General features: G+C 36.9%; 2 protein-coding genes across 2 annotated transcripts; both read right to left on the bottom strand.

Moving 5' to 3' along the window:
• Nucleotides 1–777: 777 nt before the first annotated feature.
• Nucleotides 778–3691, bottom strand: LOC135687962 (transmembrane protein 177). Its single transcript, XM_065204599.2, has one exon. The coding sequence runs from the start codon at nt 3435–3437 to the stop codon at nt 2499–2501; it is 939 nt and encodes a 312-aa protein (XP_065060671.2). The 5' UTR covers nt 3438–3691; the 3' UTR covers nt 778–2498.
• Nucleotides 3692–4706: 1015 nt separating this feature from the next.
• LOC148957204 (uncharacterized) lies at nt 4707–11585 on the bottom strand. Its single transcript, XM_089115687.1, has 3 exons — nt 10190–11585; nt 8940–9389; nt 4707–8211 (listed from the first exon to the last, which is right to left on the bottom strand). The coding sequence occupies exons 1-3, from the start codon at nt 10401–10403 to the stop codon at nt 7238–7240; spliced, it is 1638 nt and encodes a 545-aa protein (XP_088971813.1). The 5' UTR covers nt 10404–11585; the 3' UTR covers nt 4707–7237.
• Between the last annotated feature and the right edge of the window lie 1262 nt (nt 11586–12847).

Genomic DNA, 12847 nt, shown 5'->3' with positions numbered 1-12847 from the left:
TCTACTTTTTCGGGGCTTAGGCCCATTGGCCTAGCCCCAACGTATCTTCATCATCCTAAGAAGAACCCGACTAACATAAAACATTACACTAAGTTTTATCACAGTCTTTTCAAAATCTTTAAATTGCCAGTTTCTTCTCTGTTGTGATTTGGAAACAATTTTCCAGACGCTGTGGAGGACAACAGCAGTCAATCCTAGAACTCGGAAAAAACGTTCTGTGCTTCGAAAGAGAATGAATTGGACATTGGAGCAATGGAATTTTTGTTTGGAACACGGATGGAACTCAGTCAAAACAGCATCTTGAACTCGGGAGTGATACCATATTTGTAAGAGAGCCAGTAGTTGATTGGCTACCTATTGTTTCTGGGCGGCTTAAAACAGAGTCATATTTTCACGACCCTCGCAGCATTTTTTCTTATTAGGTAAAACTACACTATCCTTCATATTCCCTCAAAATATACAGTCTAAGACTACAACGCCAATGCTAACACTGAAGTCAAAAAGACTCATTTTGAGGTCACTGGCTTTTATACTACCGGAGGGGCGTCATGAAATTTACCGAAATTTTTTCCGATAAAATTTCTTTGAAAATGAAACAATTCAAGCATTTCATGCTAGGGTAAAAGAGTGAGAAAAACACAACCTTTGCCTTGGCTGAAAAGATATTTAGAATGTATGTTTTTCTTGTCTCTGTTTCTTCATACTTATTGTGAAAGTCCCTGACATCTCGCAACCCTATAGATCGGTACGACAAAGGTAAACAAAATTACTACCCGAGGGAAAACGAATGGGAAAACTTTCTAGAATCTTAATGCTTCAAGTTTGCCGGAAATTGCATTCTTTGAAGCAAATATTGATGATGAAAATTTTGTTCCCCGAATGAATATCTACTAGTGGAAAACGATAGTGTTGATCGACCTCTTCCTTGTTTAACCTTATGCAAAATAACTGCATTAATTTTCAATTCTTGGACAAAATTTAGCAAAAAGGATACCAGTGATTGAATTTGTGGTGTTGTAAATTCTTTTTAGAATAACCCTTGCTGCACCAAAGATAACCTGAGTGGAATTCTGGTTACCTCTCTGATCCCTTTATTAAATTTCTGCTTAAATCTAAGCTGTCTACTCAGCTGTCTGCAACACCCTTTCCAAGAGAAAATCTGCCAAATTGTTGATAAATGATATGGTAAGTGCTACTTTCATTGATCTAAGCGAGACTTTTGATATAATAAGCCATTCAAAGCTATTAGCTAAGCTCCAAAGTTATGGTTTAAATGAAACTGGGCTTAAAATTTATCTATTCAATTAAAATACACACATGACGCTTAATGGTTCTATCTCCAATCTAAAAAAGATGATAAGTGGGGCTCTGCAGGAGTCAATCCTAGGCCTCTTCTATTTATTCTCTTAATCAATGTTATTGCTTATTCCAACAGAGTTGCTAACAAAATAAAATAAAACCATGCCAGACTATTACACTGCTAAAACTGAAGGAAAAGATATCAATTAAAAGCTTTGATGATCAATTTTCTAATCATATTCTATCATCTTCAGTCAAAACTGATTCTAACCTCCATCTATTTGCATGAAAATTAGTGAAAGAGTATTCAAGTAAATTTATCCATGCAGACATTAGAAATCTAAATTTTGTATTTGACGAGCAAAACATTTGTCTCCACAGACCAATTAGATGCACATAGAATAAAGCAAAGAGCTCAATTTAAACTTTCTTTTATTCTTTCTGGGGCTGTATTTTACGTTGTTAAATAATTATTTAAATTTGAATTTGAACAAATAAAAGTGCAATTTTTTATCTGAAAATAAATGTTACATTTGTCATATATCTACTTTCAGGTAAGGTGGTTCAAAATTTTAAACACTTGGGTGTTACTTACTTTCCAATGCTTTACAAATCAGTTATAGAGGATATGATTCTTTGTTAATTTTTTGGCTATATAGCAAGATAGCAAGCCCCCTCCCCCCTCCTTGAAATTTTTTCTTTTTTACCAAACATAATCTATGATTAAGACAAGTGGTTTTTAGATGAGTATGTCTTTAAAAAATCTAGCAAAACAATATAATATTTGTGGAAAGTACTGTTTAGCAACCCCTTACTTTAGGTTTTGAATTGGGTATCTCAACATCAGTTCTGACCTGATTACACTCATTTCTTTGCTGACCCATAGAGAAACTCACTTTGACATTGCCAACATAAACATTTTCTGGGTTAGCCAACCTTCTTTATCTTTAATAACACATTTAAATGTCCCACATTAACGGGTCAAAATTTTGATTAGCTTTAATATAAAGTAAAGTTGGTACATTAATCATTACCCATTAGCAAATCTTTGTGAAGAAATTACAAAATGTCGCAATTCTATGACCACTTATATATTTGAAGCATGTTGCTTTAATGTCTGGAAAAATATTTACTCACGAACTAAAAAACTAATTTTTTGAAAAAAGGACTCATTATCTGCAATTTCAATCATTTTTAAACTATTTATCATTATTCTCAGTATACAATTTTCGTTTAATGTCTTGCAATCGTTGGATTCGCTCAGTTAATAAAGGATGTGTAGGGTTTTGAAGATCATCCCCTTTCTCAGTGTACCTTTGAATCCCTGCTACCCCAGTCAAATGCCTGATTACTCTATTCACTCTGAGGTGTGACTTCAGGTAGCTTATTCCTCCATTGCAATACCTCACGCCACATTTTGCTGCCTGCTCGTCTGCTCGTAACTCTTGTTTCTGTTTCAAGATTTTGCTTAATCCATTGTAAGAAGCAAAACTAAAACCGGCTAGTAAAACACTCAAAAAAACCTTAAAACCTTTTGTTGGCGCATTTTGAGCTCTAGGCAATATCCATATGATAGCTCTGAATGTACCAAACAGCCATGCTGCAGGCAACAATGCACGGTAAACAAAATCAAAGTTATTAATGTGTGCCAACTCGTGGGCTATTGCAAATGCAACATGGTCATTTTTGACAAGTAAGGACTTTTCTAAAGCTCTTCCACAGTTTGAATCCCAGTCGACTTCAATAGTATCAAATTGCACTTTGCTTTTTCGTAATGTTTCGACGTCTTTAATCAAGAAAGACCTTGGCAGTCCAATAACTACTTTGTTTGGTAGTAAAAAAGAGCCGGCACTTACAGTCAAAAACCCATTGTTTATAAACAAATCTTTATCTGAGTAGCTGCTAATGCCCATTCTCTCGCATGTCTCTTTGTATATATCATTGATTATTTGAGGCACCTCCGATTTTACTTTCAATTCAAATGCATTCCTGTTAATCTGCGGAAAAAGATGCGGGACTGCATGAAATGCCAATATGGCTGTTGCCCCAACAGCCGATATAATTTTTGCTCTCCGAAAAGGTATACCACTTTGAAATTGATTTCTTGGCACAACTTTCAGCGGCCCTTCGGTGCCCATAATGAAAATCAACCGAAATTAGTAAGAATCTTTCTGTGCTCTCTTTTCTGTAGATTTAGGCCATTAATTGCAGCCTCACACCGAGATACCAGCAGAAGTGATAAAGAGGCTCACTGCCTTTTCGGCTAAAAACATTCCTTTGTGACCCTACTCACCCAACCAATGTCTAGGTATTTTCATGTTTTCACATGCACCTTAACTTTCTATTTATTTTCTTCTTCCATTAGTTAATGGTTGCATGGCTTGCCACTTTTGCATGAACAAGGTCTTGCTAGTAGACAGAAGAAGGTCATTGTTTCTTCTTCTCAAACCCCTCAAAAACGGTTGGGGTTAGACGGCGCATAGCCTGCGTCGCAGACCATCTCCTTCAGAATATGGTCTGCAACGCAGGCGCACCGACACCTCAAAAATAAATGGTCCAAATGATGCGAGAACGCCATCTTCAGTCTTATGATTGACAACGGTAAAATATTCTGAGGACCACCTTCCCCTTATTTGCTAATAGTTTTTGTTTGGTGACCTGGAACAAATATCAATAAATGAATAACTGCTCGACCCTCGAACAGAGGCGGGGCAAGGGGATGGACTGGGGTGGACATGTCTACCCAACTTTTTTATAAGATCGACTTTTTAAGATCGACTTTCTAAGACTAACTTTCTAAACTTCTAATTAAAAACTGGACTAAAGAGTTTAGGGGGTGGGTGTGTTAGTTTTCTTCTCTTAGATCGGGACATTTTTCATTTTGATGGTCAGTTACGGTTCTTTTCAGATTTTAGCTTCTCCACTAGCCCGCGTTAAAACAAACCCGGGTTAAAAGTTATCCGTTTTTAAAGTGAGTCAATGAAAATGGCATTTTTCTTCGACCCAGGTTTAATCTGTTTTTGATCGTTCCAGCTAAGCCGGGTTGAAATGTATTCAGGGTGAAAAGTTGTAAGAGAAATCACTATTTGTTTCAATAACCCTTCATTTTCCATCGTTGTAGGCCAATGGAAGCAACATTGACATCGATGATTTGTTGCTGTTATTGCAAGTGGGTCAGAAATTATCCAGTTTCGGCGTTTCCATTAAATCGCAGGTGGGACAATTCTGCATTTATAGAGAGAAGCAATGACTACACTTTTGTTATTAGAATGCAATAATTTTTGTACAGCCTCTATTTTTTAAAGAAAATTTTTGTTTTCAGCCCGAATATGTTCTTAGATACATCCTTATTTTACGTATTACGTAGCCAGAATCACACTGGCACGTAAATTCATAAATGACGCAAGTTTTTCGGCTGTTCAAAAGTTTGGTCCGCAAAAGTGCCCAGTTTATTTGAAACTACCATGGATTGGTAACACTTCCTTGCGATTCGAGAGTCAGATTAGGCAAGCCATAACCAATTGTTTCTTTGCTGTCAATCCTCGGATTGTTTACAGCACTAGGAGAGCCCTTCCATCCATTCAAAAGGATTGCGTCCCTACCAAACAAAAAAGTTCCGTCATTTATGAATTTACGTGCCAGTGTGATTCTGGCTACGTAGGGCGCACAACCCAAAGATTGGGGGATAGGATAAAACAGCATGTTCCTTCCAACATACGAAACAAAACTGCCCCTCAAAGAGAACAGCCTCCTCGATCTTGTAGGTCTAGAAACACTGTTAAAACAAGTGATTCTGCCATTGGTCAACATCTTTTAGACAACCCAGATTGTGCAAAACTCTATAATGACGACATGTTTCGGATAATTGGCAGAGCCCGGTCGTCCTTCCATCTAGCAGTTTTGGAGTCAATCTACATAAAAACGAAAAAGCCGCCATTGTGTAGACAAAAGGAGTTCGTTTTCTCTCTTGGACTCCATTGGTAATTTTTCTTTAGGCTCGCGGCGCTGATTGGTCAACTATACCGGTCTTGTGCTTGCGTTTTTCTGATTGGCCTATTTCGATCCACAACTGGGTATATATTTTTCAAACGTGTTTTTTCGGAACCTATTCTGACGTTTTATGCTCTGAGGAGTGTCAGACGAAAAAGCTTTAAGTATGTTGTAAAATGTTTGCTTTTTTCAAAGCCATTTTCAAATTCTGTACCGCAAAAAAAATTGTTTCTATAAAATATAAGTCAATGCATGATTTTTATTTATCACATTTTGTGGGAATTTGTAGTATTCTACTAAATTTCTTGGTTTCATTTATTTTCCACATACCAACATAAAAACCAAGTATTTTCAGACAGAAAAGTTTTCGAAAAACCCAACAGTAGAATTTAGGACAAACAGTTTTAGGAAAATGCCAAAATTAATGTTAAATCAGGCATTTAGTACAATTCAAATAACGATCAATGCAAGTAAATTGTACCAAGAAAAATGTTTTCTAAAATAATTAACGACGTTTCGAACATAGCCCGTTATCAAGTAAGATTGAAAAGCGATGATAAAACTAAAAAATGTTAAAGGAATATGGAATTCGACAAATGGAATAGGAAGACGGATATAAGAGCATGGAAAAGAAATATTTAGAAAGAGCTAATAAAAATAAATATATATTTACATATACGCAAATACAGAATTTATGTATATGTATATTTAAATAATATCATATTGTACCGCACGCATTTTAGTACATTTAGTACAATGATTGGATAATTAACAGAAAGCAACTTCAGCTAATTGTGTACATTGGTGAAGAGAAAATCAAGAGACAAGATTACTAAAAGAGCATCGAGGAAAAATTAAGAAAGTCTGGCAAAAACAGGGCATCGAAAAGTTTAAAGCAGTTTTCCAGTATCTTTGTAAAGCGTGAGACATTCATAGCAAACCAGCATTCGTAAGCGTCGTAGAAACTGTACGTAGAAATGGAAGAAGTTGTGAATAATCCTGGGAAGCTGGAAATGCTATTGCTTAATCTTTAAATTACACAGCCTCGCTTACTTTGGAATACGTATTGAAGTTTTGACATTAACCATTGTAAAGGGAAGCTGTAGCGAAATACTTAATACTTTAAGTGTTATCACTAAAAGATTCAAAAGTTTATCTTAAAGATAAGTATTTTCGAACACTAAACAAATTTTTTGAATGAAGAAGGGTAATTTTCACCCAAACTTTAGCAAATAAACGCTTTCTGTTAGGGATGCTTTAGCGACTCCTCTACAGCTGTTGCCCCCTTTCAATTCTGGGAAAAATTTCATTGATTTCAATATTTCTTTTTCATTATTTTTGAGAAAGTTTTTCTGCCAGAAGATACTACTTCATCTGTTCAAAGACTGTCTACCGTCGCAGCTAGAACCGTTGAGAGGGGGGGGGGTAGCTGGGGTAGATTCCTGGGTCCCGGGACTCAAGATGGGCTGGCAAAAATGTTCTGCTAATACTGAAGCCCCCTATTGCCCCTGCGATACTACTTCTGCACAAGGGCCCGTGTTGTTTATAGCCCCATGGCTACAGCTGACTCTCAACGAGCCTGGTTGCAGCAACAAACAGATCTGCTCAAAATGACGCATAACTCATATTATGGTGATATATATATGGCTAACAGCAGCGTATGTTAAGAAACCACACGCCTCCCCCCTCCCCTTAACATTTTCCTTTAACCTTTAACATTATCCTTTAACAAATAATATACATGTATCTGTTTCTCGTAGTAAAAATTCAAACAATCAAAATTGGAAGGTGAATACCCTATCACCAATCTAAGTGAATTTTGAAATCTAATCTGTTTAAAAGAGCGTGAAACTGAAAAAATGTTGATCGATCAAACTTAGCATATTGCTGAGCCCATCTTTGTGAGCGGAAATATTTATCGAATTAATTAATTTTCTACAAGTTTGGTTTAATTAGCAATCCTAAAGACTTCTAGAACCTGTTGTGGTGATGTAACAATTACAATAACATATGCTGCTGCCATCCAAATGGCTATGAATCCAACTTTCTTTATCAGCAAGAACATGTCTTTTGGAAGTAAGTACGCACTGAAAGTTCCTGTCACATCAAAGAGTAGGTACGACAAAACCAAGTAAATAATGGTTGCCAGAAGAAAATTGAGTAACGGGTAGTCCTGAATGTAAACAATTAGCTGCTTGGCATTGCCCTGCATGTATACGTGCAACTGGGCGATGTACGTCTCCAAAGTGATCTTGCCCAGCCAAGAGAGCATATAAGCATATTTAGATCGAAGTCTGGGGAAAATATTGCGAAAGTATATATAAGTAATAATGGGCAGGATCGATGTGTATGGGTGCAGTTTGTTGTAGTCGTATTTCCCAAGCGTGTAAACGTACGTGTACCATAACGCTATCATGAATATTAGAGCTGCTCCTATTCCAATTCTGATTGAATTCTTTACTAGCCTTTGCTTCGTGCTAAATGAATCTAGCTCTACATATTTGAGCAGCCGTTCGAAGTATGGGTGATTGTACGCGCATATCATGCCGAAAAAAGTAGCGTAGTGATCCAACCCACTGCGAAAGTTCCATTCATGCAAATTTCCGTTGTATCCAAGGATAAATTTGAATGGCGTAAAAACTATATCGGCAGCTCTTAGGTCGTAGATTATAAAAACCACTCCAGCATAAATTGACATTTTCAGAAACATCACTTTACGATTTTCATTCAAGTGCTCGTACGGTCGCATCATGGCGTAAACTGAGAAGAACCAGAAGGTATGCATAGCACAAATGTAGTAAAGCATGTACTGGTTATTTGTTACGACGGTTACGACAACCACCAGAAAATTCAATCTGAACAACATCTTGAGAACTCGATGCAGTGAGTAATCTCGGCGAACCCAGAAGAACGAGAAATTTCCTGGAACGAATAATCAAGGAAAATTTTTATTAAATCTATTAAAAAAAACTTTATATGGATATTCATCAAGCTGCAAACTGAGCCGGACATCATGACACTCAAGCAACAGCAAACACGTGGAACAGCACAGATATTCAGATTTCTAGATCCACAAAAAGCCTTAATATTTAACCAGGCTTCACCCACTTAGGTATTACTGAATGGAACAGCATTATTAGTAACAACCATCAATCTTTCCGTAATTCAATTCTTTCTCAACAGCCGAATCCAAACAAGTACGACACGCCCTATAAGACTACATCATATAGCTACTTAAGTTCCAATTGATATTCCTTATGAAATCTTTTGGTCTACGATAAAATTAATAAAGTGTCAATACTAACAAAAGGTCCTCCATTAAAAGGTGTTAGAGAGTGAGTTGTGTTAGAGACAAAGCTTAAGCCATCTACCGATATCAACAGCTGCCCAATAAAAAAGCGCGATACAACTCATGTTGATTGATTAATAGTTGGTTGAAAGATGCCTTACACCACTTTATGATCTGTCTTTAAAGGCAACTGACCCATACAACAGGGGCCTAAGCCATCTTTCAATCAAAAATTGACCAATCAGTGAGTGTGACTCCACTCACACGCTCACTGATTGGTTGATATTGATTGACAGATAGCTTAAGCTACTGTTATGCCTGTCAATTACTTTTAAGGTGCGGAAATCAAGTTGTCTCTTACCAAAACCAGTCATCCAGACATAAGCTGCAATGAACAGACGTATCGCATTGTAAATCTCTGCTGCCTTGAAGTAGTGATACCAAACAAACATGACCTGCATCCAGCCTTTCCATTCTTCCGTTTGGTCCCTGTTTAGCAGCTTGCCATTGCACTCTCTGCCTGTTAGGCCACCAGAAACAACAAACAGCAATATAACAAATAGAATAAACAAATCCCTAGAATAAGTCCTGCTGGCCTTGGGTAAAAGATGCACGTAATCACAAATGTAGAAGTAGTACATGATTAGGCCTAGAATGATAACGGCATGCAAGAACGAATCAAACCCGACGACATTCTCTCTTCGTCTTTGCGCAACATTCGGAGCTGAAGTTGTGTTTGGCATTGTGCCTCCATCTTCAACGGTTTCCAGCAAGGTACGGGTTGATGTTGATGTTGGTGAAGATGGTACTCCTACGAAAAAACATCTTTTATTTGGACACTTCCAAGACTTTTCGGGAAGTTGCGACCCAATATTGCAATACGTAAATTATCAGAGATCATTTTTTCGTGTAATCTGTGGTTTTTTTCATTTCCTTTACGTTCTGTGACTTTGTTTGTATTCTAAGTTTCTATAACCAATATCTGTGTGTTAGTCCTTTCTTTATGGATTGTAGAAGCGGGCTTCTCGGCTTCTATCGCTCTAAAGCTCACAAATTGAATTGATAGTAGAATTGTGCGGAGTACATGTTCTTCTGAGTTTGCCTCTTAATGACTGCGAAAGCGAGGACCGTATCTTGAAGATAGATGATCTTTTTTATGAATTATGCGCCCAAATTCGTAGAGGTTAGGAATTGCTGGGACTATTTCTAGGGATTGTCCTTTGATGACTTTGTAGATACACCATATTGTGTCATAAAAAACAAACTGTAGAAATATACAAATGCTATAATTGAGAAAATTAGATTTACCTAACTGTTTTCATGTCTCTGGAAGGGGGAAGGGAAAAAGAAAGACTTTTCCGGTACAAGGTTTTCGGATATGGCTTTATTTTACATGGCTGGAAATATGGTTAAAGTTTTGCATTTTGAAGAAGGTAATACTTTAGGATGGTTATACTATGATTTTTATAACTCATCTTTTAATCGAAATTGGGGTTGGCGGCAGATGTTTTGATAAAAAAGATGACGAGGAAAACAGACATTGGTTCATCGTGTTCTATTTGCCAAGGAAGAAGCACAATGAATCCTGAATGAATAATCAAATGGACTTACCCGGATCAAGAAGGTGAAATCTACTGGGGACCAGATGCTTGGTGAGGGTTCTCATCAGCCAAAGAAAAACAGCTGAACACCAGCAAAGGAAGAGTGCTTTCTGGTGGCTTGTTGGTTGTCCATTCGGGGGCAGAACACCTTGTGAAGATTTGAAAGCATCAAGAAAGGATGACAGGATTACAGTAGATGTGTTCAGTTTGTCCGCTTGTGTCATAGTGCAGGTGGCTTGTACACCTGAGATCTGAAAAGAACGTTACAGTATGAGAAAGACATTTCTAAGGATGCATCAGACATAACTTTTGTGCTTAACGAAACAATGTTGTTGTGTTGCTTTTTTAATGTTCTGATGCTAAACTAAATACAAGGATGCTACAAAAATATGGATTTGAATGCCTCTACTTTCAATAGAAGCAAATCATAGGAGTAGCATTTTCTCTATGCCAATTGATGGAAGCTGACAGGAATAGCAGTTTCATATAATAAAGAAATATGATCATATCAAATCGATGGTATTTCACATTTAAATTTCACTTAGTCTCAGTGTAAGTAATAAACCCAGCTTGATAGCTCATCTAAGGAACATATATTTTTTCCTCACATCCTTCTATACCGCCCAGTGTCACTGATCATACTAAGAAATATGAACGCGGCAAGAACATACTTTTGAACCAGAATCGCTATGAAGATTTATAGAATAATTGCTTTCATTTTTGCTTAATGTGGGATATTGATTTGATCTTTTAGTCTTGACTGTCAGAATGAGTCAAAATTAAATTCCGATAAAAGACCATATATTGGTATCTTTTGTTTCTCGTTATGCTTCCAGAAACGTGGCATACTTAGTTGATGAGGATAAGTTAAAGATGGTTGGAGAAATCAAGATAAAACAGACAAAATAGAGCCATAGGACTGTAAAAGGATTCAGATTCAAAAACGAATGTAATTTGTATCCCTCATACTTTGATCTTTCAAAAAAGCCATGAGATATTTACTTGTTGAGAACCTCGAGGACAATGACAAACCATTAAGCAGGATAATGATAAAGAATTTACTATTGTTAGATAGATTCAAGCTGAATAAAAGAAGCAAGTGTCTAAAAGACGACGAGTTGCAGGTTGCATTAACCAAGATCATAAGGTCAATCAATAAAGGTTTGCATATTAAAAGCAACTTTCAAGAAAATTAAGTCGGCTATCTGTAGAAATATTTTCGTTTCCTTCACAGAATTAGATGATAAATCAAGAGATGAAAGTATCTAAATGCCTGGATTTAAATGCAAACGAAAATATTCTTACCACCTTTGATTGCGCGATCTTTTTTAAACTAGTTCGTGACTTAAACCAAACTGCTGTGGAAGTCGAAATCAAATAAACTTTAAATGAAGAATCTCAAAATGAAAAAATATCAAAATGATACAAGAAATATAAATAATGAGACTCACTCGCCTGTGAATAAAGTTTTCACTCAAAGATTTTGTGAACAGGTTATTGCCGCCATGTTTGGTGGAAGGAAACACGAATGCAGCCACATGCTTAGCCCAATCTGGGAGCCAAGCTTTACATTCCGATGGGATAGGTAACCCGTTACTATGGAAACCGTGCTTCAAAGAGGGCTGGTAAAATGCAAACGCTATTCGGGCAAGCTTTGTGTAAAGAGAATTGACACAATACTGTCAGTATAGAGAAAGAAATGTAAATAATACAGAGGATGCATAAATATTTATAATTTGAGGAGTTTCAAAGCATCAGCCATAGCGATAAAGTCACGTAAAGATATAAAGATAAACATGAAGATGAAATAAGCTAAGCACTGCTTATATTACGCTTTAGCTGATATTTTCTGCCTTATGTGGCAGCAAATCGCGTCGCGAGAAAACCGCACAGAAAATATGCATCGAAGTTGACATAATGCCAAGAGTCCGGATACTTCGGGCTCTAGAAACATTATTAAAATACTCAGCCTTAGGGTATATAAAGACCCCGCTTACACTTACACAAACGCAAACGGGTACAGATCCGAAGTGAAGCTCTGTACCAAAACAAGCTGGATTATTAGCAGCGAAATAAGTTCGTGCTTAAAGCATAACTGCGGCGAAATCATTTGACGGGGCAGTTTAGCGCAAGGCTAGGTAGAATTTACAGCGCCCACCCGAATCCACCACGATATTCTGAATGGATTAAATTTGTTTTCTCCTTGATAAGTAACTGTAGAGAAACAGCTCCTTATATAAAAGGTTCCCTTTCCCTATATGCCGATTCTCCCACTATATCCACTGTTCATTTGAATTGTATTTCTACAATATCATTAAGTGTTTTGATTTGCTTGATTTTAACTTTGGTATTTTGCCAGTAGAATCTTAAATCGATGGAACTGGACCCAACTGAATGTTGAAATTTATGTTGAAATTTTGTGTGAATTCTTTCTAAATTTATCTGCGAGACAACAACAAAGACACAATATGTCCATGTTAGTTTGGGCCAGAGAAACACGATGTTTTGCAAAAAGAGCTGTCTCGCGATGTTTTACGGAATGTTGTCTATGCAGGGTTTAACGTTACAGACTGTGAATTTCATTTCGACAACTGCTGGTCTACGCTTGAAATGTCCGCCGTTGAAATGTCCCGGGTATTTCTTAAGATCTGCACAGTGATAGAAACCA

This window comes from Rhopilema esculentum, unplaced genomic scaffold (genome assembly GCF_057945365.1).
Source record: "Rhopilema esculentum isolate cy_ngs unplaced genomic scaffold, ASM5794536v1 HiC_scaffold_36, whole genome shotgun sequence".
Lineage (NCBI taxonomy): Eukaryota > Metazoa > Cnidaria > Scyphozoa > Rhizostomeae > Rhizostomatidae > Rhopilema > Rhopilema esculentum.
The sequence above is the reverse complement of the archived record's forward strand: the minus strand, read 5'-3'. Positions and strand labels throughout refer to the sequence as shown.

Excerpts from the sequence above, each read along its gene's own strand:
- LOC135687962 (XM_065204599.2), bottom strand. The coding sequence starts at position 3,437 with ATGGGCACCGAAGGGCCGCTGAAAGTTGTGCCAAGAAATCAATTTCAA.
- LOC148957204 (XM_089115687.1), bottom strand. The coding sequence starts at position 10,403 with ATGACACAAGCGGACAAACTGAACACATCTACTGTAATCCTGTCATCC. Across the intron at positions 9,390-10,189 it reads ATTTCACCTTCTTGATCCGG|GAGTACCATCTTCACCAACA; the intron begins GTAAGTCCATTT and ends GTTTTTTCGTAG. Across the intron at positions 8,212-8,939 it reads TGTCTGGATGACTGGTTTTG|GAAATTTCTCGTTCTTCTGG; the intron begins GTAAGAGACAAC and ends TATTCGTTCCAG.